Below are 25,233 nucleotides of genomic sequence, written 5' to 3'. Positions count from 1 at the left end.
TTTATTTATTGTTTTGCCACCTGATACACGAATATCAACGTGTTAAATTGGGGCTCCCTCAATTTATGTGGTGTATAAAAGTAATTGTTATGAGATTAAATATATATAAAAGTAAGTGTTATGAGAATATATATATATATATATATATATATATATATATATATATATATATATATATGAGACCACCCGCCTTATGTGAGAACCCTATTTTATGTGAGGACATATTACAACCGTTAGATCAACTACATCCAAGGGTCATAATACAACCCGGTAAAACAAACAAAACAAAACAAATTTATTTCAAAATTTATTTCCTACGTTTTTTCTCTCTCCTCCTTCTTCTTTTTCGCTCATTTTTCTCTCTCCTCCTTCAATTCTACGGTGTTCTACTCTGCTGCTCTCTGATTTTTCATCACAAGTTCTTCAATCTTCATCAATTTTTCGTTAAATGTGAGTCTATTGTTTATACATTTGTTGTTTTTCAATTAATTTTAGGTTACATTCATTGTTTTATTTTCGTTTTGATATTCGTTTAATTTTTTCTGATTTTAGCTCATTAATTTTAACATGCAATGCGTCGATTATGTTTCATTTTGTTATTTTTTGTTGATTTTAGTTTTATTTTCGTTTTCTTGAGTGATTATCCAGTAAATTTTAGTTTTATTTTGCCTGAATTTTGGTTTTACTAAGTGTTCTTGTTTTGGTTTTGTATTTGCGATATTATGTTGTTTTGTTGCGATTTTTGCTTGATTTTGTTGCGATTTTTGCTTGATTTTCGTTTTGCTTTTCGTTTAATTTGTTCTGATTTTAGCTCATTAATTTTAGGTTACTTTGTGTCGATTATCTTTTAGTTTGTTTTTTTTGTTGATTTTAGTTTTTTTTCGTTTTTTTTTTTAGTAATTATCAAGTTATTTTTAGTTTTATTTTCTCTGAATTTAGGTTTTTACAAGTCTTCTTGCTTTGGTTGTGTATTAATTTTAGGTTACTGTGTGTCGATTATCTTTTAGTTTGTTATTACTGTGTGTTTGAGTCATTAGTGACCATGACTCTGTTCAACTGTGTGTCTGAGTGTATATTGACTCAAGGCTGGGGTCCCAAGGGGCAAGGTAGTCAAGGTACTCAAGGCTGCTGATGGTGATATTGTTTGTGCTATTATGGAATTGACCACCTGATAAGTTTGCGTTCTCTTCTTTTGTGTTTTTTTGATGCTTAGTTAGTCATTAGTGCTAGGTGCTGGATAACTCTGGGTCTCTGACGAGCTATATACTTTGTCGTATACTCTGGTAGTAACTTTAGTCCTGGCATTCTTTCCTTACCATGAATTCTTACTACAATCTTCTTAATTTCTCAATGATTAATGTTGCCCTATTCCATGCTTTGTGTACTTGGGTCAATGTTTAAGGGTGTCTTCTTTCGTCTGTATATTCCTGTACCTTGCTCTTTGCAGGTTTTTAAACTGGTTCTTTCTGTACCTTGAACGTTTAATGTAATGACTATGCCCAGAACTGAATTTGGGTGGTTTGTTTTATGTAAATAGTGGGAGCGTTGAATGTGTTATATTATCTAACCAGTAAAGTCGATGGTTCCGAGTCTTTTGTAAGGTCCTCCATGATGTGTAATTGCACCTTTATGTCATGTAGTCTACCTAACCTGCTGAATTTTGTTTAATCTCCTGACATTACTGAGCTTTTCTGCTTGAAATATTACATCTCTGTAATACATGTAGCTGTTTATATTTTTATTGCAATCTAGAGCGCTCTATCACTATTCACTAGTTGTTACACTACCTTTCCATCATATTCCTTTCGGGAAAGGACTTTTGGGGCGATATAGGCCGGTGTTCCTACCGTCGATTTTGGTTGAGAATGTAGCACTGCAGACTATTATAATTAACAAAGATTAGTCATGATTAGTAATTGATTATAAACAAAATGATAGATTCAGAGGAGTATCCCTGCCTTAGAGTAGCCAAAGTCGCAGATTTTGAGACGCGATTTTGAACTGCCATCTAAGAGAGTGTTTTTAAGCTTAAGATCTCTATGACAAATTTGTTGCATTCAGGAAAAAAAAAAGCATTATTAGCCTTGTTTATGTGTATAAAAAGCTTAATTCATTTGAAATTAAGCTTTAATAACAGAACAAAAATCTAATATCATAGAATACATATAATGAAATGCACTCCATAATTACTCATTCTCTCCTGTTTGTTTTGTCATTTATGGTCTTGCAGTAAATGGAATTTACTCATTTAAGTCTACTGATTTTGTTTCGGATGACAAGTGGTTGTAGGGTATTACCACTGCACTTGAGGATAGATTTGGGGTTGGAATGAGGTGGGAGGAATGCAAGATGGGTATGAAGCATGTGAGAGTAGGTTTACTGACTAAATGTAGTTTCTAGGCTGGTTAAAGCAAAAAATTTGCTTGTCACTTAAAGAGCATCTATGTTTGATTGCTCATTTGACAAATGAGCATCTATGTTTTTGCTCATTTGACAAATGAGTATCTATGTTTTTGCTCATTTGTATAAAATTACCAACTAATTATTTACTGTTTTTTTTAATTGTTTTGTATGAGCAGGGAGACTATTGAAAAGGAGCCTGCTGCCGATGTTGGTTCATCAGGTGCTACTGCCGATGTTGTTTCAGCAAGGCCTGCTGCTAATGTTGGTTCAACAGGGCCTACTGCTGATGTTGGTTTAGCAGGGCCTGCTGCTGATGTTGGTTCATCAGAGGTATTAGTTGGTACTAAAGTTAAAGGTAAAAAGGTTGAAAAAGGATTGAAAGAAAAACAAAAGATTAAGCTGGAGGAGACGAAATCCAGCAACGAAGGGGAAGATTTGAAGTCTCATGTTTATGGGACATTACATAGTCGGATGTCCCCTTCATCCATCGTTCGAGTTATTGAAAAATGTTCAGAAAATCAGTTGAAAGCTATTAGAGCAATAGGATTCGGGTCTATGGAGTTCTTGAAGGTGACCCAACTGCCTTTGCAGTTGGGTTTATGGTTGGTTCATCACTTTGATGCTAACACATGCCCTTTAAACATTCCAGATTTTGAACCTTTTTGTATCACTGAAGAGCATGTGCATCAAGTACTTGGGCTGCCAATGGGTGGCATAGAAATTGACAAAAATAATTTTTCCAGAGATAAGAGAGTGATTCAGCAATGGAAGAAGCAATTCAAAAGCAACTCACTCTCTATCAAAATAGGGGAGCTGAAAGAGTTTCTGAAAGAGCATAACTCAGATGGTCTTATGTTCAAAAGGAACTTTGTAGTGCTATGCGTTTCTACATTGATGGATGGTAAACTTTTTATTTTTATTTTGCTTATTTTTAGTTATAGTTAGCACTTAGCAGTTGTGTGCTATATATAGCAATTATATTATCTAAGTTGTTGGTCATATATGTATAGAATCAGTTACTTGAAACTATACATCATTAGATAAAGACTGTTGACACTTTCAGAATAAGATATATATATATATATATATATATATATATATATATATATATATATATATATATATATATATATGTATGTATTTATTTTTTATTCTATGTATTTATCTTTTGGGCTATCTAAGTAGTTTGTATAATTTGATGGATTATTGTTGTTAGTCAATGATGAGATGGGTGAACAAATTTGGAATAGGATTTGGTACATACTTCATATTAACATACTTGTCAAAAAATTTCAAGTTATATTAAAAATTAATTATATCATCAGGAAAAGGTGGAGAATCAACATCATGGTTTTAAATTTTATAGGAGTTTGCTCATTTTCAATTTTGTTTGCTTATTTATATTATATTTTGTTCATTTAAATTTCCTTTTGCTCATTTTTCTTTTGTTTTGCTCATTTTTTTGTCAGGGAAACAAAATGTGAATATCAATTCTGGTATTCTCACATTTCTTTCTGATGTTGATAAAATAAAGGACTTGAATTGGTGCAAGTATATCCTTGATTCACTTGTGAAGGCCAAGCTTTTCTGGGAAGAACGTCAAACTGGTTCTTTTCCTAGGTCTTTACTGTTTCTTATGGTATTACTTTAATTTTTGTTGTTTTTTTAATGTAGTATTTTTTACTTATTTGTTGATTTTTAATTTACTAATTATTTTTCTTACTTGTTTGTAGTTTTTATGTATTAATTGTTATTTGTTTAATTTTAATGTACTAATTTTTTCTATCTTACTTGTTTGTAGTTTTTATACGCTGATCAGTTTGTCATTGAGGAAGTTAGAGCCAAACGAGAAACTCCAGTTCTCAAAGGTTGGATAACCGATATGTTGTCAAGTCGTGAGAAATTGGAAATTTTTAAAGGGAGGCTTGTAGTTTTTGATAAAAATCAGAAGCTTGTTGGTCCTTTTGGCAGCAAACAACCAAAAATGGTATTTCACTTGTAACCAATACTTAGTTTTTCTATGTCTTTGGCATTGCTTGAAGAATTGAATTGGAACAAATCTTGCCTTTAGGAAAATGATGCAATGTGGTGCTCTTTATAGCACATTAATGGACCTCCTAAATCAGTAAAAAATTATTTGCTCATTTGTCAAATGAGCAATTTTTTTTTGCTCATTTGATACTCTATGTGATTTGGATGAAAATTACACAATTACCTAATTTTTTTTTTTTTTTTTTTTTGTTTTTGCTTGATTTTAGGAACAATCTGATCCAATTCATACAAAAAATGAAGAAATTGAACAAGATTCGAAGAAGGTATTTATATGACTTTTCTGGAAACTTATATTAATTTGCTCATTTTTTGTTTTTGTTTTTTTTTCCTAATTTTTGTTATTTTTTTACTTAATTTGTGAATTTGTATTGTTGTTTTGTGAATTTGGGGATTGTCGTGCGATGAAAGAGTAGGGGGTTAAAAGGTTGGGGGTGTGCGAGTTGTTATGAGGTGAGGGTGACTTTCATGGTGAATATCCTTTGAGTTGTGCATATTAATTGAATCCGATATCATTTTTTTTTATTTTTTAACTATCAACATATATCTAGTTAATTTAGCCTCTATGATTTTGAAGATTAGGGTATGTTGGGTTGTTCTCTTTACTGAACTCATTGTATAATATCTTGGATTGGACTATTTCTGTTGCTTCTGCTTACTGCTTTGTTTAGTTCATTTATGCTATACTTAGTTAATATCAAGAATTATAGCTATGCCTTGTTTAAATGTCTTTGATTTACCTTTAGCATATAATTTTTAAATTGTTTAAATGCTGAAAATGTCTATTCTTTGGAACTTGAATATGTCATAAGAGGTTTGTGGCTTTGGCATATAACTATGGATGTCCCATACGTAGCTTACCTGTCCTACCCTTGTACCATATTAGTGTCAGACTTCTGCCCAGACCTTGTAAAATAGTGATTTGTGCCTCCTCACCTAAGCTAACCTATGAAAAGTTGTCTGAATCTACATCATAATTATCAGCCCAATCCCTATCCTCCCTAAGATACATCTTCTGGTTGTATCTTAGGGAGGATAGGGTTAATATCACATTTGTGTACCACATTTCTTTTCTTATTTCACATCTACTTTGCTCATTTCATATTTTCTCTTTTCATTTATATTAACCTTATTATGTATTTTTTTATTTTTTTTTATTTTTATAGAAATGCCTTATGGAGCTTGCAACAACATCTACAAATCTAGTCTTGGCATACATGGATTTCAGTGAAAAACATGAAACTGCTGTTAAGTATTTTCCAAACAATGAGAAGATTCAAAAGCTGAAGGAAGATGCAATGACTGTTTGTGATGAGCACAAGATGAGCTCTAAAGCTTTGACTGAAGATATTCCTCTCTCATTTAGCCAAGATGAACAGTATTGGCAAGATCTAGCTGTAATTGAAGCTTGTGATAGGTTTTCAAAGATTTCAGGCAATGACAAGCATGCTGAATCTACAATTAATGCTAGGGTTGATCATCTGATTGAATCAGAACCAATTGATGTTACTAAGATTGCTGCTGAATGTGTTCACATAACAAGTGGTATACCTGATGTTGAAGCTCCATCTGTTATCATACAGCCTAAGGTTGCTGAGCATGTGTTTAAAAAACTTGGAGAGTCAAGTATGAGATATAGTTTAAGAAGTTAAGTTGCCAAAGGATGTGGAACTCCTTCATTCAGCTTAGGAATCTCTTCTAAAGAAACTAATTCTCAGGAGAAGTCCCCTGGTGTTTAGGGTGAAAATACCCTAAGACACGTGGCCCAATAAAGGCTTGACACGTGTCAATCTTCAAACGGTCTGCAAAGGCCCAATCCCTTTGCAGACACGTGTCCCCTATACCCTAATTGAGGTACAGTTCTCCCTTTCTATAAATAGTAAGGGTAGACCTCATTTATGAGGATACATTAATTGCAACCACAAAAAAAAAAACCAAACAAAGCCCAAACCTACTGAAACGCTCTCGAACCGAGAAGCTTTTACTGTTCTTATTCCACTTCGAAAAGATACTAACTTAATCTTCGGAGGCGGAACTCCCACCCCCCATCCGGAGTCTCCGTTACTTGTGCAGGTACAGGCGTAAGAAGGAGGTCTGCTAGGTGCAGGTACAGGCGTAAGAAGGAAGTCTGCTAGGAAATGGTAACTCTCCCGAAGGACACATAGAAAACCCCCAAACATCTGGCGCCGTCTGTGGGGAGAGTACTTTCTAGATGACATCTGAGCCTATACTACCTGGTAAAGGCAATCTGCCTACTGGGGAGGTTGAGGTCCATTCGGACCAAGATACAGCCGATAACTATGACTTGGAAGCCTACACTGCTGCGGATGGCTCTTTGAGGACCAAGAACACCCGTTCCAAAGATAAGAGAGAACGGGAAGGGAACCAGGCGGCTCCTAGCAAGCCAACTAGGGGGCCGCTTGGGTTAACCTCTACCGCTGGAGACTCCCCAGTCTCCAGAAATGAGCTCATGAATATGATGATGAGCTTCAAAGGAGAGATCAAAGGCCTTCTGGACTACACAGCCGGCCCCCGTAAGGGTCAGGCGGAAGAAAGGCGTCACGGTAAAAAGACAGCCAAAACAGTAAAGGGTAGAGCATCTACCCCACATCCGAAGTCAGACATGCCAGCTAGGCTCTTTGATTTCTCAAAGATGCACACTCCTATAGATGGAGTCAGAAAGCCCGTTCGGCACATTCAGCCGGATGGAACCAAGAAAGTCTATTCTGATGCCCGGACGCTCATCCAAGATAAAAAGACTCAGCGATCCGAGTCGGCATCAACATCGACCTTTCGAGACAGCTTCAATGCCACCTCAGGAAGGCACTCGAGAACAAACAATGACAGCCGGACGAGCGAGGTTTCCGCTCGATCCGGCCCCCATATGATCCAACCGGCAGTGCATGGAACACCGTATACGCCCTTTGGATCCCCCTATGCACAGGCAGGTATTTTCGGGGGGCAGCATCAGTCGCCCGTCCAGCCTATGGACTGGCAGCTCCGGCTGCTCAACCTTGGGGAACAGCCAACGGCGTTCTCCAGAGAAATCACCGAGATGACCCAGCCGTCTAAAATCAAAAACGTGTTGGTAGGCGCCTACGACGGTACCACCAACCCGGAAGATCACCTTATGGCATACACCAACCTGATGTATTTGCAGGGTTTGGATGATGCCGCATGGTGCCGGTGCTTCCCGGCTACGTTGAAAGGGATTGCTCAACGTTGGTTTGGTAACCTCCCAGCCGGATGCATCAATAATTTCAGGACCTTGGCCTACTGGTTTACGTCCAACTTTTCTATGAACATCCCTGCCAAGAAAACAAGCCTTGATCTAGGGGCAATACAACAGGGAGACAAAGAGGGGCTCCGGTCATATGTCAGGCGGTTTAACCTGATGAGGATCTTAATCCATGGATTGTCTGATGACGTTGCCTATACTGATTTCTTCAAAGGCTTAAAAGATGGATCAACTTTTAAGTTTGACTTGGTTAGGAAGAGGGTCTCCACTCTTCACGAGGCACTCATGAAGGCGGAGGCCTACATTCAGGCAGTGGAATTGTGTGCTGTTAAACTTCCAAAGGATTACAAAAGATCCGATAAAAAAGAGAATCGGCCTACCCAGTCGGCCAAAAAGGAAGACAAGAGAAAGGGGGTATGGGCGGCAGACTCATCCGGACAACCTTTCCAGAAAAGGAAGAGGTCGGATCCGTATGTGCCAAAGTACGAGTTCAACAAGGACTATGCCTCCATTCTCAACGAAGTAAAGGACCGGTTGAATCTTGAAAAACCGAGAGAGATAGGGGCGAGGTCAGGCGGCCTCATGATGACCCCATAGTCATCGAGTGCAAAATCGCCAATCAAAGAGTTGGCCGGATCTTGATTGATACCGGGAGCTCATCCGACCTCATCAGCTACCGGTGCTTGGAGAAACTCAAGTATAAGCCCAGTAGCATGCTTCCGGCCTCATACCCTCTTGTAGGTTTTGGGGGAGGAGTAGTACATCCGGTGGGCATGATTGATCTACCCATCCGATTCGGAGAGAAGGGTAAGGGCCGGCATATGGTTGTCAAGTTTCTTGTTGTAGAAGAGCTGACTGCCTACAATCTGATTATTGGCCGTCCAACCCTTAACCTCTCAAAGGCAGTCATCATCCCATCTCTAATGTTGATAAAGTTTGAAAGGGATGATGGCACAGTCGGTTCCTTGAGTGGGGACCAAAAGATGGCGAGAGAGTGTTACCTCTCGGACATCAAACCAACGCTTGACACAGGCGGTCAAGAGAAAGAAATTGTTGAACTTGACGACTGTGATCAAAGCTTACCGGCTACAAAGCCAGCCGGTAAAAAGAGGAAGGCGGACCAACTGGCGCCTGTGAAGGAGAAACAATAGCAATCACTGTCCGGGGAGAGGACAAACGTCCTTCGCCCTCAGCCGGCAGGAGAAATAATTGATGTTGTCCTTGAAGACAGTCGGTCAGACAGAACCGTCAAGGTTGGAACGGCTGTGTTTGAAAGTTTGGGATCAGGTTTGCTCCTTTTGCTGAAGGAGTTCAAAGATGTGTTTGCCTTTGAAGTAGAAGAGATGCCGGGTGTAAGTCCGGATCTTGCTGTACATAGACTCGCTGTGGATCCTAAGAAGAAGCCGGTCAGGCAAAAGAAACGGAACCATGGCGAGGAAAGGTCCCAGGCGGCAGCAACCGAGGTCAAGAAACTCTTGGATGCTGGATTCATCCGGCAATGTTACTACCCGGATTGGGTAGCCAATGTCGTCCTTGTGAAAAAGCCGAATGGAACCTGGCGGATGTGTGTAGATTACACGGACCTCAACAGGGCTTGTCCAAAGGATAGCTACCCGCTTCCAAAGATAGATCATTTGGTAGACTCTACAGCCGGCCATGCCCTGATGAGTTTCATGGACGCCTATTCCGGCTTCCATCAGATACCCTTGTGGAAGAAAGACCAAGAGAAGACGGCTTTCGTCACAGATCAAGGGCTATATTGCTACAAGGTGATGCCGTTTGGGTTGAAGAATGCGCCTGCTACTTTCCAGCGAATGATGAACTCGGTCTTTTATGATCAGATTGGAAGGAACGTGGAGGTGTACATTGATGACATGATTGTCAAATCAAAGCTGCAGGCGAATCATCTAGCCGACCTCCGAGAAACTCTCACCACCCTCAGACGGCATAAAGTCATGTTAAATCCTAAAAAATGCGTCTTTGGAGTTGAGTCCGGGAAGTTTCTTGGATTTTTGATTGATCAGAGGGGCATAGAAGCCAATCCGGACAAAGTACAGGCGGTGATTGACATGCAGTCGCCACGTACCGTCAGGGAGGCTCAAAAGCTTACCGGTTTCCTGGCGGCACTGGGGAGATTCCTCAGCCGGTCAGGTGACAAGTGCCTGTATTTCTTTCAAGCAATCAAAAAGAGGTCAAGGTTTGAATGGGGTGAAGAGGCTGAGGCGGCATTTCAACGGCTGAAGCAACACCTGCATTCTTTGCCAAGATTGGTGAGTCCCCTACCCCAGGAGGCTCTCTACATGTACTTGGCCGTCTCGGATCACTCCTTGAGCGCCGTCCTCCTTGTTGAGAGAGACGGTAATCAGCTCCCGGTATACTTTATAAGCCATGTCCTCCGGAATGCTGAACTTCGTTATCCCATGATCGAAAAATTCGGTCAGGCTTTGTTCAAAGCAGTCAAGCGGCTGAAACCGTATTTTTTAGCACATCCGGTGACCGTTTACACTGATCAGCCGCTCAAAAGGCCTATGACCACTTTAGAGTCATCCGGAAGAATGATTAAATGGGTTGTGGAAATCCAAAGCTTAGAAATCACTTTCGAACCCAGGCGAGCAGTGAAGGGTCAGGCGTTTGCCGACTTCATTGTTGAAATGACAAGGACAATACAGCCGGATAAAACTGATGAAGTTTGGAGGGTTTATGTAGACGGGAGCTCTACGCTGAATGGTTGCGGAGCGGGTGTAATTATTCACTCTCCGGAGGGGGACAAATACGAGTACGCTCTACGATTCAAGTTTCAAGCTTCGAATAATGAAGCTGAATACGAGGCCCTGCTAGCCGGTATCCGCATGTGTAAGGCGGTCGGGGCAAGGAAAGTTGATGCCTGCTCAGATTCCCAACTCATCGTTAGCCAGTACAACGGTGACTACGAGGCCACCCACCCGGTGATGATTATGTATCTGCAGGCGGTCAAAGAGGAGGCTGGGGCATTTGATGAATTCAACCTAAGTCAAGTACCCAGATCCGAGAATAATCAGGCGGATGCACTATCCAAACTTGCATCCTCCGCCACATGTGATACGCCTAGATCAGTCTTCTGGGAAGTCATGGAAAAGAAAAGCATTGAACATGACCCCATTGGATTTCTAGATCGAAGCTCCACATGGATGGACCCCATCCGGAATTACTTGGAAGACGGCACTCTACCGGAAACCTCATCCGAAGCAGCTGCTCTTAAAAGACGAGCATTAAGCTTCGCAATGCACAAGGGTGAACTGTTTCGGAAGGGTTACTTGCAGCCGCTATTCAAGTGTGTTACCCCAGAACGGGGCAAGGAAATACTGGAAGATCTCCACGCCGGCTTCTGTGGATCTCACATTGGCGGGAGGACCCTCGCCAAAAGAACCCGGCGCCAAGGATACTTTTGGCCTACACTAGAGGCGGATGCATTAGATCTGGTGAAAAGATGCGACAAGTGCCAGAGGTTCGGCCGGCTGATAAGGCAGCCGGCAACTGATATGACAGCTATTCACATCCCAATTCCCTTTGCAAAATGGGGCATGGATATTTTGGGGCCATACACTCCTGCCCCAGGCGGCAGAAGATACATTTTAGTGGCTGTTGATTACTTCACCAAGTGGGTTGAGGCCGAGGCGGTAAAGGGCATCAAAACTAAGGATGTCATCTCCTTCATTTGGAGAAATGTCATCACCCGGTTCGGTGTACCAATGTCAATGGTCTTTGACAATGGCCCCCAGTTTGAAACGCCTGTCCTAAAGACTTGGTTGCAAGACCAAGGGATTTCCTACTACTTTGCATCCGTTGGCCGTCCGCAAGCAAACGGTCAAGTTGAAGCTTTCAACAAGCTCATCTCAGGCGGCATAAAGAAAAAGATCGAGAAGGCAGGCGGGCTTTGGGCAGAAGAGTTAACTCACGTTCTTTGGTCCATCAGAACTACTGAGAAGGGGTCAACCGGTGAAACTCCATTCCTTATGGCATATGGCACAGAGGCGGTGCTTCCCATTGAATTATATGAGCCAACACTTCGAATTATGTTGTATGATGAAGAGGCAAATCGGGAAGCCATGCGCCTGTCTCTGGATACTCTTCCAGAAAGAAGGGGCAACGCCGCCTTGCGTCATGAAATCTACCGCCTTCGAATGACGAGGGCCTACAACAAAAAGGTGCTTAAACGCCCCCTCAAAGTTGGAGATTTTGTATTACGGAAGCTTGAAGCAACCGGTAGGGCATACGAACAAGGGAAACTAACCCTAAATTGGGAGGGACCCTACCGGATTTTTGAAGAAGTTAGAAACGGCACATACCGCCTGGAAACCCCAGACGGAATGCGGCTGCCTCGTACCTGGAATGTAGATAACTTGAAAAAGTACTACTTCTAAGGATTGAAATGTGAAAGCATATAATTTCCATTCATACAATTGTATTTGCACCTGTCTAGTGCAAGAACACAGACGGAAGAACACTTGTTAAAACCACTGCTCCAAAAAGAGCAGTCATCCGGTGACACCCATCCGGGTGAATCACTGAAGAGAACAGCTCCCTTCTGGGTGGAACATTGTTCTAGCGATCCCATAACTCAAACGGCGTTTGTCTAAAACGATTTGCAGCCGTTAGAAATGATCCTTTGCATCTAGCATTCATCCGGCAAGGACCCAAAAGAGGTCCATCCGGAAAAATGAAATTCCTAATGGGCCACCGTAACCACCTAAACGATTTTACATCCCATCCTATATATAATTGTACCAGACGGGGCAAGGTTAGGTCAGTCACTGACCCCCCATCCGGTTTCCATGAAACGACTGCCTGTGTACTGTTGGGGTAAACAGGTAGCCATTTCAGGGGCATATTGTGGTATCTCTTCTTCATCCGGCATATATAGAACGGCTGAAATACTTGTAAAAATGCATATGAAAAAAAATTGCAAATAATAGATAGAAAAACCGACTGTGTCGGTTAATAGATTAATTGAAATGTTAGCCGGACCCCTGTCCGGGAAAGATACATCGAAAATACACGGCACGCAGGCCGATAAAAAAAGAGTATCAATCTTGCTGTTGCTCTTGTTGCTGAGGCTGCTCCAACCCTTGAGCTTGCCCAACCTGAGTCTCAGCCGTCTGCTCTTGCAGCTGCTTCGGCTGGTTTCCCATTGGCACCCCATCCGGCTCTGACCCTAACCCCTTCTCAGCCCACTCGTCGAAAGGAGGAGGGGCAGGAGTGCCGAGTACTCGAGCTTCATAAACTTCAGAAGCATACAAGTAACGGAGGTTGAAATAGTCAAAGTCAGAGTCCGGATGGATGAGGTCCCAAGCCAGCTTCATGCGCTCCTCGCAGTCGGCTTCATTCTATGTAATCAGGCGGCTGAGTTCCTCGTTCAGCTCCTTTTTGTGGGCCGCCTGAATATTAGTGAGTTGAACAGTCAGCTCGCTGTTCTTCTGGCGGAGGTTGGCATTTTCCTTGTCAGCTCCTTCCAGAGCTCTGAGATCAGCCTGGAGGTCCTTGACCTTGAGCTCAAGTTCATCAACTTTCTTCTTGGCCTCATCCTCAGCTAGCACAGCCTCTTTCAGTAATTCCTCCTGTTGCAACTCTCTCTCTTTAGTTGCCAAATCATATTTAATACTGTGAAATTGACTAACGTCAATTAGGTCAAGGGCACGCTTCTGAGCGTCTCTTACCTCCTCTTGCTTTTTACGCAAGGGGACTCGGAGCCCGTCCACTCTCAGCATCACCTATGGTACCAACCGGAAAAGGAGTTAGAACTAATGATGATAATTACTACTCATCCGGCAAAAGCAGAGCTTGAGACAAGCATAGGGCATTCGGGTTATTTACCTCAGCAAGAAGAGAGTTGATGCGATCCAGGTTAACCTGGTGTACAGCCGGCACCGCCTCCTTTTCAGAACGGGTCAGAGTCTTGACCATTCTCTTAGCGTATTGGTTGTAGTCAGGTCGGCTGGTAGAGTCATCTGCAAAGGAAGGGTTATCTGTCAGATACTGGGCATAGGCGCCGCCTATATTCATGCGGCTGCCAGAGGAGCCCCCAGACTGGCTTGCTTGAGTTTTGACTCTCATATGCCCAAGCGGCCAGGGGGGGTCAAAGGCAGAGGTTTTACCTTGTTCAGGCTGTGGGGTGCCATCCCCCCCCAGCCGCATCTGAGCCAGATCCCATCCGGGTCTGGCCCGCCGAAGCACTCGGCGTTAGCTGCAGGCTCTTCCCTGCAGTGGTTGGCCTGGCAGGGTCAGACGTCCTCTTTGCAGGACTAGCTGCCAAAGGTGGACCCGGCAGCCTTGGAGCTTTTGAAGCCGGCTGGGGTATCACACCAGCCGGTCTTTTGTGCATGCTTGCTAGTGATTTTGGCATGCCTTGGGTTCCACCCTGAAAATAGTCAAAACAAAGCAATCAGTTAGAAACAAAGGCAGATCATATGTCATCCGGTAAGAAATGGAAGAGGTTTTACTCCATTCTTGGCGGCCAGTGCCGCCTTCTTCTCTTCGATTTGCTTCTTTCTCAGCTCAATAGCTGAGAAGGCAGGTGTCTTTTCAGGAGGCACCATTCTTTTAGCTTTACCTGCAAAAAAGGGAAATTCGAGTTAGAGCGTGTACGCATAATCAGGCGTCAGAATACCGGATGGGTTAATGAACCTACTCTTTTTAAACATTGAACTTAGATTGCAAAGGGACAAGAAGGACTCGTCCCTGAACCATTCCGGGAGGGGTACCCAGAACTTTGGGATGATGATTTCACTACCGTCCTCCATCAGATGGGTCGTTTTGAGGAAGAGACCCGTCTCCATTATTTGGTCCCAGGCCTCAGACGGCACTTTCGGGAGCGCGCATTTTTTGCCCAGCAATGCCGGGTGCTTATTATACCGCCGCAGCCGGTGATTTAGGGAAGTGGAAGGAGAAGAGACGACATAAAATTTGCTCTTCCAGTTGGTCCACTTTGATGGCTTCTCCAAAGTCATCATGTATTCTTGGTTGGTGGTAAGGGTGTACCAGGCATTCCACCCACCCGGAGCCCGGCTGAGGTAATGCATGTGTGCAAAAGCCTCCCAACTGGGGTTCACCTCCTGCAGCTCACATGCGGCAATGTACCCCAAAATATTGACCCAAGAGTTAGGAGTCAATTGCCATACGCCCAAGTCATACCCCAGCAATATGTCCTTGATGCAGGGGTGAAGGGGGAACCGGAGGCCTGCTTTGAATGCCGCCTCATAACAGCCGAAAAAATCATCGGCATGGTCCAAGTCGTCCGTCCATACGACGGCTGCATTAACAGGCGGGACTCTTATTTCCCAGTCCTTCCCAACTGGTTTCCTTTTAAAAAGAAAGGCAGGAAGGGTTGCAGTAAGGGTGACCACGTCTCTTGCAGACATGGTCATGTCAGTCGGATCTCCCTTAGCCGGCCATTTGTAGGCCTCTTCAACAATAGGCTCAGCCTCCTGTGCAGGGGCTTCAGATTCGGACCCAGACCCTTCTCCAGCAGATTCATCGCCGGATCCTTCGGCATTAGAATCAGAGTCTTCTAATATGCTGTCACCTGGTGTGCTCGGACCACTCGGGGAATCTTGACGAGTCCCCAGGGTTTCTTCCAAAGGAATTTCACCAGACGGTCCTGCCGTCTGGTCCTCGTTTCTGGGATCAGCCGGATCTTCGGCTGCGTCGTCGGATTTGTAATCCGGGTCAACTGCCGTCCATCTTATCCGAGCCATTCTGTCCTGCACATGAACAGAGACGGTCGGATTCGAGGTAGGTGAAGGTTCGCCCAAATACCCCCAGACGGCAGTCCCAGTCCTAGACTCAGCCGTGCCTGGTGACCGCCTGACAGCAGTCGTAAACTGTGCCGAGTGTATAATTGAAGGGTCCATATCCTATCTATGCAACCGGAAAATTAACAAAAAGAATTGAAAAAGGGTGCAGACGGTACCTTTGGAGGTTGGAATTTGCTGAGATGGTGGCTTGAAACCTACACAGGCGGAAATCTCCGAATGTGTTTGAAGCTGATAAAGAAAAATAGATCAGACATGTTTAATTGGAAGCTCATTTAAAAGCCCCCCAAGCGGTGGAGTCCCGGATGAGGGATTGCAGAGATGGGCTGGAAATTGTTATATAATGGTAATTTAATTACATTTTTATATAAATAGACAATAAGAAAAGTTATATAATGGTAATTTAATTACATTTAATCACAAATAATTGATTTTTAGTCATTTAAAATGTGATTCTTTACTAATAATTTTTATTTGTATTGGATTACTTTTATGCATATTAGGGTAACTTTTATTTATTTTAGGGGTAACTTTTGATCAATCTAGTCTATCTTTATAGTGGATGTACAATAATTATTGTACACCCGATTTTTTTAAAAGTTTGTATCTCCTTTTTTAGTTGCATCATTTTACAAAAAACAAGATAAATGAAAACCGATATGATGTGACACATAGAAGGAATTTATTAATTAAAAAACAAAAAGTGACATATCTAATTTAAAACTTCAATGTTTCCACATTTCATCTCAAAATAGTTCAAAAAATAAATTAATGAATAAATATAATAATAAAAACTTGATCCAATACCAAATAAAATATTTTCAATTTGGATAATGCACTATCTATAGTATATGATTTACTATAAAATAACATGTACATTGTCTTGCTGAACATGGTTTTCCCTAAGCCATAGTGATTTCTTGAATGGGGTGTTGTTTTAAAGAATAAGAACACCCTTGGTAACAAATACTGTATATATATTTGACTGTACAAGTCGATATACATTATGGCCTATGATTTTCCCAAATGTATATACACATGATAGCAACAGATCGACAGGCAGTGGTTCTCCCGCCCCAGCAACAATGAAATGAAATTCACCGGAGAAGTTCAGGAAAATTCTGTGATTTCTGTGACAGTGTGGCCACTGGCCAATAGATAGATGAAACTAAGAATAATTTAATTAGGGGGAGTATATATCTTCGGTATGAGTAATGGGCACATATGATGCTTCCAACAGTAAGCTGTGTGTTCGGCCATAGAAGAGGTAAAGTAAAGCTCCTAGAAGCAGCCATACTGAAACACGAATCCAAGTCCCGATGCTGCCAAAAGTGAAATTAAAGTCAGTTCCCTCATAAGCATCTGAAAGGAAATAATGATGATTTGTCATAACTAAGCTACACTGTGAAAATCAGATTGATCAGAAGATACTCACCCAAGATTTATAAGAAGGTATGTATTCAAAAGCATACAGGCAGCTGGCAGGTATGGAACAAATGGGCAAATAAAACCTGAAGACAGGAAATACAAGATTCATACTAGTAGAAAAAATGAACTTACAATTGTCAGATGATAAAAAATAAATAAAAATAAAATAAATAAATAAAAAATAAAATAAATAAATAAAAAATCATGAAAAAGATCAGGCTCTAAAGTTCACTTTTAATATTGCTGTATGTCCTAATACGCCTGCTGCATTAGGCCTAGCAGGGTCAGAAATGTCGTGATAGGACATTTGTAGTTTACCTCCTGTGTGTCCGAATACTCCTGCTGCATCATCTTGACCTATAAATACAAGGCCAGCTGTCCCAGCCAAAAATATAGCACCACCAATTCCACAGAGTATGATGCGAGAGGAGCTGGCAGTACATAAACAAAGAATTACATCACAGATAAGATGATAAACCATGTGCATAAGAAAGATCCTTCACCATAACACAGAACTTCTAAACCATAATTAGCCCTCATTATAAGTACTTGACACAATTTAGCTCCTTCACCATTCCCAATATTAACAGAAGATAGTAAAGAGAACTCTAAATTGCTACATTTAAACTTTAAGACTAAGATCAATAAATTGAAAAAAGCTTCTTGAATATAACAGCATAGATACAGTAATTCATTGTAAGAACTAGTAGGATAGCATCAGCCATCAATTTCAGCTTGTGAATGGCCAAAGCAATTATGCTATATTAATCTTCTTGTTTGCTATTATGTAGAAATAATTATAAAAAAACGGTTAAATGTAAAATAAAATAGAACAAAGTCGAAAGTGAATGGAGAAAAGGTTTATAAAAGTGATGAATTGGAGATTGAAAAAAGATAAATTTAACTAAAAGAGAAAAGCAAAATTTTACGAAGTATTCATAAGGAAAACAAGAAGATTAAAATTTAAAATGGGACATCCTAAAACAGAAAACAAGATGATAGTAATGAAAATGAATAGGTATTAAAGAAAAAGGTTTTATGATAACAAAAGATGCAAGATGAAAGATAAAATTTCTTTGTATGCAGGAGCTACACAAAATTATATATCCATATCTTTGGACAGCAAAGTCGATTACTCTCTGTCCTTGCCTCTTTTGTACGGAGTATTACTTAACAAGACATACTTGAAAACATCTTAAATTCTAGCTTAAACGGCACATGCTTCCCCATCAATTCAAAAAAATAATTCAATTTAAAGACAAAATACCTGGGAAGGAATGCTGCTGAAGCCGAAGATGTAAACACAATGACACCTATGCAAATAATAGTTAACAACCATGCAGCCAAAGGTCGTCTTCTCTGCCCCTTTTGGTTGTCTTCTTGTACAATAAATTCAAAATATCTTTAGAAAGAATGTGAAAGGAATAAAAGGTCAAAACATGCCTGCAAGGCTTTAAATGGATTCTTATTTTTTGGTTTTTCTCCTAACTAGCACTAATGGAGAAACAGATCATACAAAATTTGTTGCTCTTTGTGCTCAAGGTGTCAGGAAAGGCACCTCAAAAAGCAAGCACAGAAGTAAAGGCGAAAGAAAGAACTTGACATGGAAAGCAAACTCAAGTAACACTGACCAATACACTTGAAATCACTGCCTCCTGTAGTATTGTTATTACCTAAATTTGTTTCTTGGTCAACAGATGCTCCATGACATGGGTCTCTTTTCAGAATTAAGCCTCGACAATCATCCCCCAACGAAATAAAAGGATCTTTAACAACTGCCTCATCAGCTCCCTGCATATTCTGACCATGGCCACCAGAAGAAGAAGAAGATTCTCCAGCAGATGCTAGGGGATGTACTTCAATTGGTGGAATATATCTGATCACTAGTACTGATAATGCAACTGAAGTAAATGCGAGCAGTGTACCCACACTGACCTGCATTTAAAAATCAGCATGTGCTTATGTGCCCAAATTATAATCCACCACAGGAAGCATTCACATCTTTAAATTGCCTTGTAATATAAACATACCATTCCAGCCAATTCATCCACGTCCATACAGAATGCAATTACAGCAGCAAGAAAACCAACTGCAATTGTTCCCTTCACTGGAACTTGGGTCCGTTTATCAATAACAGAAAAGAAGGATGGTAACAAGCCATCTCTAGCCATGGCCATCAGAATTCGAGACTGGACAGATTAACACAGTAACTAATTAGCATAGTAAAGATAATTCTGCTTTACTTAGAGTCATTTCGAGAAATGACACTGACATCTAAGCAACTTCCTTAAGTTATCCATTGAATTAGATAGAAAAGTGATTCATTGAATTAGATAGAAAATTTATTGCAAGACATAAAAGTTATCCATTGAATTAGATAGAAAATTTGACATCATTTATAACTATTTGCTGCTTAAAGTTCCACCACCTTCTCTCATCATCATCTTCTTCAATTTCTCCTCATCTTTCATTTAATCCCACCTTCCTCTCTTCTCAGCCGCCAACACCACCACCACCACCCACAAATATCTCTTTGGCTCCGGAACAGACATGTCAAACAGTCCAGTAAAGTCAGGTCACGTAAGCTTATAGTCAGGATTTTTACTGGTCAGGGCATTTCAATTTCAATTGGTAATTGCATGACCATTTGACCTTAACCAATTTTTTCTTCTACTATAAATGGTTATACATTAAAATATCTATAGAAGGATATCGAAACAAAAAAAGTTGTAATCAAATGCATACCTGAGGAAGAAGAGACCCCATCAATGATGCAAGCAGGGCCATAACTGCTCCAGTTGACACTATAAAACTGCACTTGACAAGCAAAAAATAAACCAAGTGAATCCCCATTCACAGTTATTATCCTCAGGATATTATAAATCAATGTCATAACACAGACAACAAAGGGATATAGAACTAACGCTGCCCATTCTACGCCATACACAGAGAATGCAGATGAAATCGGGGTGTCCTTATCCAAATCATAATAAGGAACTAGACCGACAATAATAAAAGAAAGAATCATATAAAGTATACAACTCAAGGATAACGAGATCCCTATTCCCAAGGGTAAGTCTTTCTTCGGATTTTTAACCTGCACCACCAATATCCAAGGAATTCAAAAAATAATAATAGTCCAATATATATATATATATATATAAAAAAAAAAAAACAACGGTCAATCATAGCCTGTTGAACAAATCGAAAGGTATAATTTCAGCCTACCGTTTTTCATATACTTGAATCCTCTACAACATTCAAATCAAAAGTATTTAAAAATTAGGAGTACTATCTATTACCTCCTCGGCAGTGGCAGTAACCGAATCAAACCCAATATATGAAAAGAATACAGTTGCAGATCCGCCAAGCACTCCGTTTATACCAAAAGGTAAGTATCTAAATTAGACAAAGAACTCAAAATTAACAACTGATTTGATTAAGAAATTACATTAATTTTTTATAACATTCACAAAAGGAAGCTACTTACCCATTCGAAAGTTCATATCCCACCCATCCATTCTTGAAGGCGAGGTACCCACCAGCCACAATAACAAAAAGTAGTGCACAAACATTTATAGATGTAACAATAGTCTGAGCCAAGGTACTCTGGAACCAAAAAAGAACAACACATTATTACTGAAAGAAATTAATGATCCTTAAATTTTGGGTTCTAAAAGAAGATTAGACAAAGCTGCTGATTGTCTGAAATAGTTTTACACATACTTCCTTTATTCCAGTGCACAAGAGTATTGTGGCTATGATGACCAAGGCTGCAGCACATGGATCAACTACAATGCCAAATACTGTATGACGCGCAAGGAATACCGGCAGATTCCCCTCTCCTCCAAAATATAAGGCCTGAAACCATAGCAAAACCTAGTATAAGAAAGCAACAGTATGCTTTCTACATCTAGTGAAAGCAAGTCGTTTTGCATTCTTACATTTTCTCCCAACATGTAGAAAATAAAAGTCTATGGAGCCTATATTAATTTAAGAAGCATATTTCTTCAACTTATTCCCATCAATCCATAATTGATTTAATTGTTGATATGAGTCCCTAGATGTTCTAGCACTGAACAATCAGTACAAATGCCAAATGATAGCATTTTCTGAATTTCTGCAGGCTTTTACTCCTTGGATCTTGGAATATGACTGGATGTGTCAGTGACTAATAACCTAAATATTTAACTATGGAAACAATGCTTGTTCAGTGGCAGCAATGCAAACCAACATAACTTGGACATAATTCACATAAACATGAAGAAAAACAATGCAGTACCAAATTCGGGGAAACACCACGAGCAACAACTGAAGCTCCAATGGCATACTCCAGCGTTAGACCCCAACCAATTATCCACGCAACACTGCAATCAATTATGATATATATACCAGTTGACAGTCACATATGTAGAAAAATTCAATAGCAAGATCTAACACATTTAAAAGCAAGGGTTAATCAAGAAGCACATAAATAAAGCATCTCAGACCTTATAATTATTATCAGAAAAACAATGACTTACCCTTCCCCAATACATATGTATGAATAATGGTAAGCACTTCCAGCTGAAGGGCAACGGCAGGAAAGCTCTGTGTAGCAAATTGCAGACAAGGCAGCCGCTATCCCAGCTATCAAGAAAGCAATAGGAAGGGCAGGGCCTGTCTGTTCTCTTGCAACAGTTCCAATGAGGATATAAACCCCAGCACCAATAGTGGTTCCAACACCTGCAGCACATACAGATTAAATGTAAATCAGAATCTAAGAATTTAAATTACTACTGAATAATACACACACGCGCGCGCGCACACACACACACACAGAGGGAGAGAGAGAGAGAGAGAGAGATGTGAAGATAAATATGCAGATACCCCTATGTTACTCATACACTTCACTTTACCTCAAATATTCATGTTGGATCCTAAACATTCAGAAATGGGTAGGACACTTAGACCCTTCATTTTGGACCCTAATCATCAAATGTTTCCACAAAAAGCCGAGCCGGACATGGCAACTTAGCAGATAAACAAACCTCTTGTTATGATAGTCTAAAAAGACATCTTAGTGTCTTTTTTGTTGGTGATATATTTTGGAAGAAGACTTCATCTAATAAAGGAAATCTGAGTTGAAGAGAGCTCTAAACAAAGGAACTCACCACTAGCTAACGACATTATCAGCTACAGCTAGCCATGAGCTAGTTCATATAGGCTTGGCCATAGTTCAGACTGGGATTTCCCAAAAATTCCCTAATAAATGGGCACATCATGGATAAGGCAGTGGGGCAGGCTAGTCCTGGCCAAAAATAAACTGGCCGTGGACCTTGTTTATGCCGGGCATATGCATATTAGCTTCTTCAGTAAAACAGATTTACATTTGTAATCGAGTTTAGCGAGGCAAAGCCTATCGTGCATTGATCTGGTTCAGGCTGAAAAAAATTGACCTCACACCTGCGAACCACCGCACCTAAGACTGAACTTGTGTCATATCTAAGCTGATTCAGTATCAGGCCTAATTTACTAATTTAGACAGAATGGGTGAGCCAGTCAAGAATTTCTAGCTTCTTTTGGAAAACAGATTTAATTTGAAAAACTGCTTCAGCTATGCGAGAACTACTGTGCATTGATCTTGTTCACACTGAATTATTGACCTCGAGCCTATGTACCACCGCACCTAAGACTGAACCTGATCCAAATCTAAGCCGATTCAGTACCAAGCTTAATTCCAAGCCATTCACAAAATTTATAGCTTCTTCTGAAAATCGACCCACTTTAAAAACCTGATATAACTAGTCAAGGCCTATTGTGCATTGGTCTGGCTCAGGTCGAAAAGATTGACCTAGAGCCTGAGAACTACCACACCTAAGGACTGATCCTGCGCCATACCTAAGCCAATCAGTACCAGGCCTAATCCAGACAGAATTTGAAGAGCCAGTCACGAATCCGCCCTTTGGCTTAACACGTTACACCAACATTATGCTATTGCTACTTAATAAGATACAATTTGTGGCATGATTAGGGATGTTGAATGAAAATAGCCTCTCCATTTGATCCTTGATCATAACTAATCGACCATCCATTACTTTATAATAAGAGAAAAGCACAATCGATTTCTCGAGAAATAATGATCTGGTCTATAAATTTTTAAACAAAAAGAATAGAAAAAACAAATTGTTTGGCTCCATTTAAATGAAAATGGAATTCAATGCTCAGAAAGATATAAATAATACATCTTTATGTTTTAATCAAGGAATCAGCTAGGCCTTAGTGCTTAGTAGCAAAGGAGTCATTCACTTCACTTCCTCCTTTCTTCAAGCATTAGCTTTTAAAGTCCAAGTAATTGTTCTTTCCTAAATCATTCTTGCAGATATAAGTTGCATAGACACTGCTTGGTTCAGACATAAACCTTGTAGAACAAATTAAGGTCAAATACACACACTAACATGTAACAAATACTCCATTCCTAATAGAGAAAAAAGAAGTAGGAACCGACACACTCTAAGTTAAGCAGATTGCCATGTACGATGGAACATGGTACACACTAAAGTTCCAGGAACAAAAAACTACCATACAATGTAGCTTTGGTTTAGCATGGAACTTGCACTTCCAAAGTCAGCTTCCACACAAGTATACAGCCAAACATCATTCTCAATAATTACATTCTTCTCAGGTAGCTTTTTAGTTCCCTAAAATATAGAACTGCATAAAGAAAGTGAGGGGCGGGAAGATAAAGAGTAAAAAAAAACTCATCTTATGTTAACCAAGTCACATATACAAATATACATATACTATAATCCGCATATACTTAGAGTTGACACTTGACAGATGAATAAGTGCTGCAGAACTCAAGACTCAAAAGCCCAACCACTGGTTCTTTGAGACAAAGCAGGCTGACTTTCCTGGCCTAGTAGCACTCGTACTTGGGACTCGGCTTGAACAATATTCATTAAGCCAGCAGCTGGATGATAGGCATGAAAGAAAATGCAGGGCAAGACAACAAACTGGAGAGTGGAACAGCTTGACTTACAGTTTTTTTAGCTAAAACAACCAGACATATGGTGAACCTACCTAGCAACTCTTTATTAAGTTACCAAAAAAATTGAAAAATAATATATAAATCCAGGCAACTAGTGCTAAGAAAAGCCAATCTTCACATTTAAACCTAAAACAGAAACATGATGTTCGAAACTAAACAATCTAATTTCAATTAATTCCTTCATCTAATTTCCAATTTTTGCCCATGGATACTTCATAAATATATATTCCTTCAAAACCCGAGTTGTATATCAAATTATCAGCAAACGAGAAAACCGAGTTCTAAGATGTGACACATCATCATAATTCAGGAAATTAATAGTAAATTCAGTCTTCAAGCTAATCCAGCATGAACAAATTTCTTCAAAATTAGTACCAGTTTTGCATTCCTTCAAAAATTCCAATCTTTAAATAATTCTCAAACACAAATGATTCCACTTTGCCAATAAATTTAATTCATGCCAATATACAAAAACCTTCTCAAACATAAATGATTTCACTTGGCCTATAACATTAATGCAGAAACAGCACAAAAACTTAAGCATGGCATTAACATCATCTCACAATAAACAATTAATTTAAACATAACAAAAAAACAAAATTCAAAAGTTAAGAAAGGAAAAATATACCAATTCCAACAAGATCAAGAACATTTAATCTCTTGGCCAATTGTTGATGACCATGATTTATGTTGAGATTTTCAGAGTCCACTTGCTTTCTTCTTCTTAAACCTCTGAAACCCATTAAACATTGTCCTCCATATTCATTCATAACACCCATCAATTAAAAAACAAAAATTAAATTAAACCCACAAATTTGATTGTTTCACGTTCACCAAATTGGGTGTTAGTTTAAAAAAAAAATTGTACTTTAAAACATTAATTTAAAGAATAATAAAACTGTCAAAGTGAAGAATCCAATTCTGCGGAAGAAAATGAATAAATTTGACAAAATTTACAAATGCAAAGTAAGCTTTTTGTGGGAATTAATTTGTAACAAATACCTATCAACCAATATGAGATTTAAATTAAGGGACAAGGAAATTTAGAGTGGACCAGATGAATAAATAAAAATAAATAACTAATTAATAAATGGGTTGACTATATGTGTATGTAGGTTATTTGTTCATTGTCGAGTGCTGACGGAACGAAAGAGGTGAGAATGAGAATCTTGTACGAGATTCAAAAGTTGTAAAGGAAGAGATTCAAAACAGATAAAGGGGTCCCAGATTCTGGAAACAAACACTCAAAGAGGCCTTTGAAAAGTAGAGGTAATGTTTGTGAATGGAATGTTGAATAG

The 25,233-nt window shown here is 39.8% G+C and overlaps 3 protein-coding genes across 3 annotated transcripts; 2 read left to right on the top strand and 1 right to left on the bottom strand.

Moving 5' to 3' along the window:
- Positions 1 to 1,042: 1,042 nt before the first annotated feature.
- LOC110739911 lies at positions 1,043 to 3,452 on the top strand. The gene is made up of 4 exons (XM_021920393.1): positions 1,043 to 1,115; positions 2,231 to 2,282; positions 2,580 to 2,973; positions 3,147 to 3,452. The coding sequence occupies exons 1-4, from the start codon at positions 1,043 to 1,045 to the stop codon at positions 3,150 to 3,152; spliced, it is 525 nt and encodes a 174-aa protein (XP_021776085.1). The 3' UTR covers positions 3,153 to 3,452.
- A 686-nt stretch (positions 3,453 to 4,138) lies between these two features.
- On the top strand, positions 4,139 to 6,104 carry LOC110739910. Its single transcript, XM_021920392.1, has 3 exons — positions 4,139 to 4,390; positions 4,662 to 4,718; positions 5,619 to 6,104. Exons 1-3 carry the CDS (start codon positions 4,286 to 4,288, stop codon positions 6,102 to 6,104), a joined length of 648 nt encoding a protein of 215 aa, XP_021776084.1. The 5' UTR covers positions 4,139 to 4,285.
- A 10,189-nt stretch (positions 6,105 to 16,293) lies between these two features.
- On the bottom strand, positions 16,294 to 25,159 carry LOC110739878 (cationic amino acid transporter 4, vacuolar-like). Its single transcript, XM_021920356.1, has 14 exons — positions 24,564 to 25,159; positions 21,429 to 21,630; positions 21,188 to 21,272; positions 20,632 to 20,766; positions 20,396 to 20,514; positions 20,208 to 20,304; positions 19,830 to 20,002; positions 19,651 to 19,717; positions 18,936 to 19,094; positions 18,579 to 18,840; positions 18,173 to 18,281; positions 17,224 to 17,336; positions 16,913 to 16,988; positions 16,294 to 16,799 (listed from the first exon to the last, which is right to left on the bottom strand). Exons 1-14 carry the CDS (start codon positions 24,712 to 24,714, stop codon positions 16,661 to 16,663), a joined length of 1,887 nt encoding a protein of 628 aa, XP_021776048.1. The 5' UTR covers positions 24,715 to 25,159; the 3' UTR covers positions 16,294 to 16,660.
- Between the last annotated feature and the right edge of the window lie 74 nt (positions 25,160 to 25,233).

The sequence above is a fragment of the Chenopodium quinoa genome, unplaced genomic scaffold, assembly GCF_001683475.1.
Source record: "Chenopodium quinoa cultivar QQ74 unplaced genomic scaffold, ASM168347v1, whole genome shotgun sequence".
NCBI lineage: Eukaryota > Viridiplantae > Streptophyta > Magnoliopsida > Caryophyllales > Amaranthaceae > Chenopodium > Chenopodium quinoa.
The sequence above is the reverse complement of the archived record's forward strand: the minus strand, read 5'-3'. Positions and strand labels throughout refer to the sequence as shown.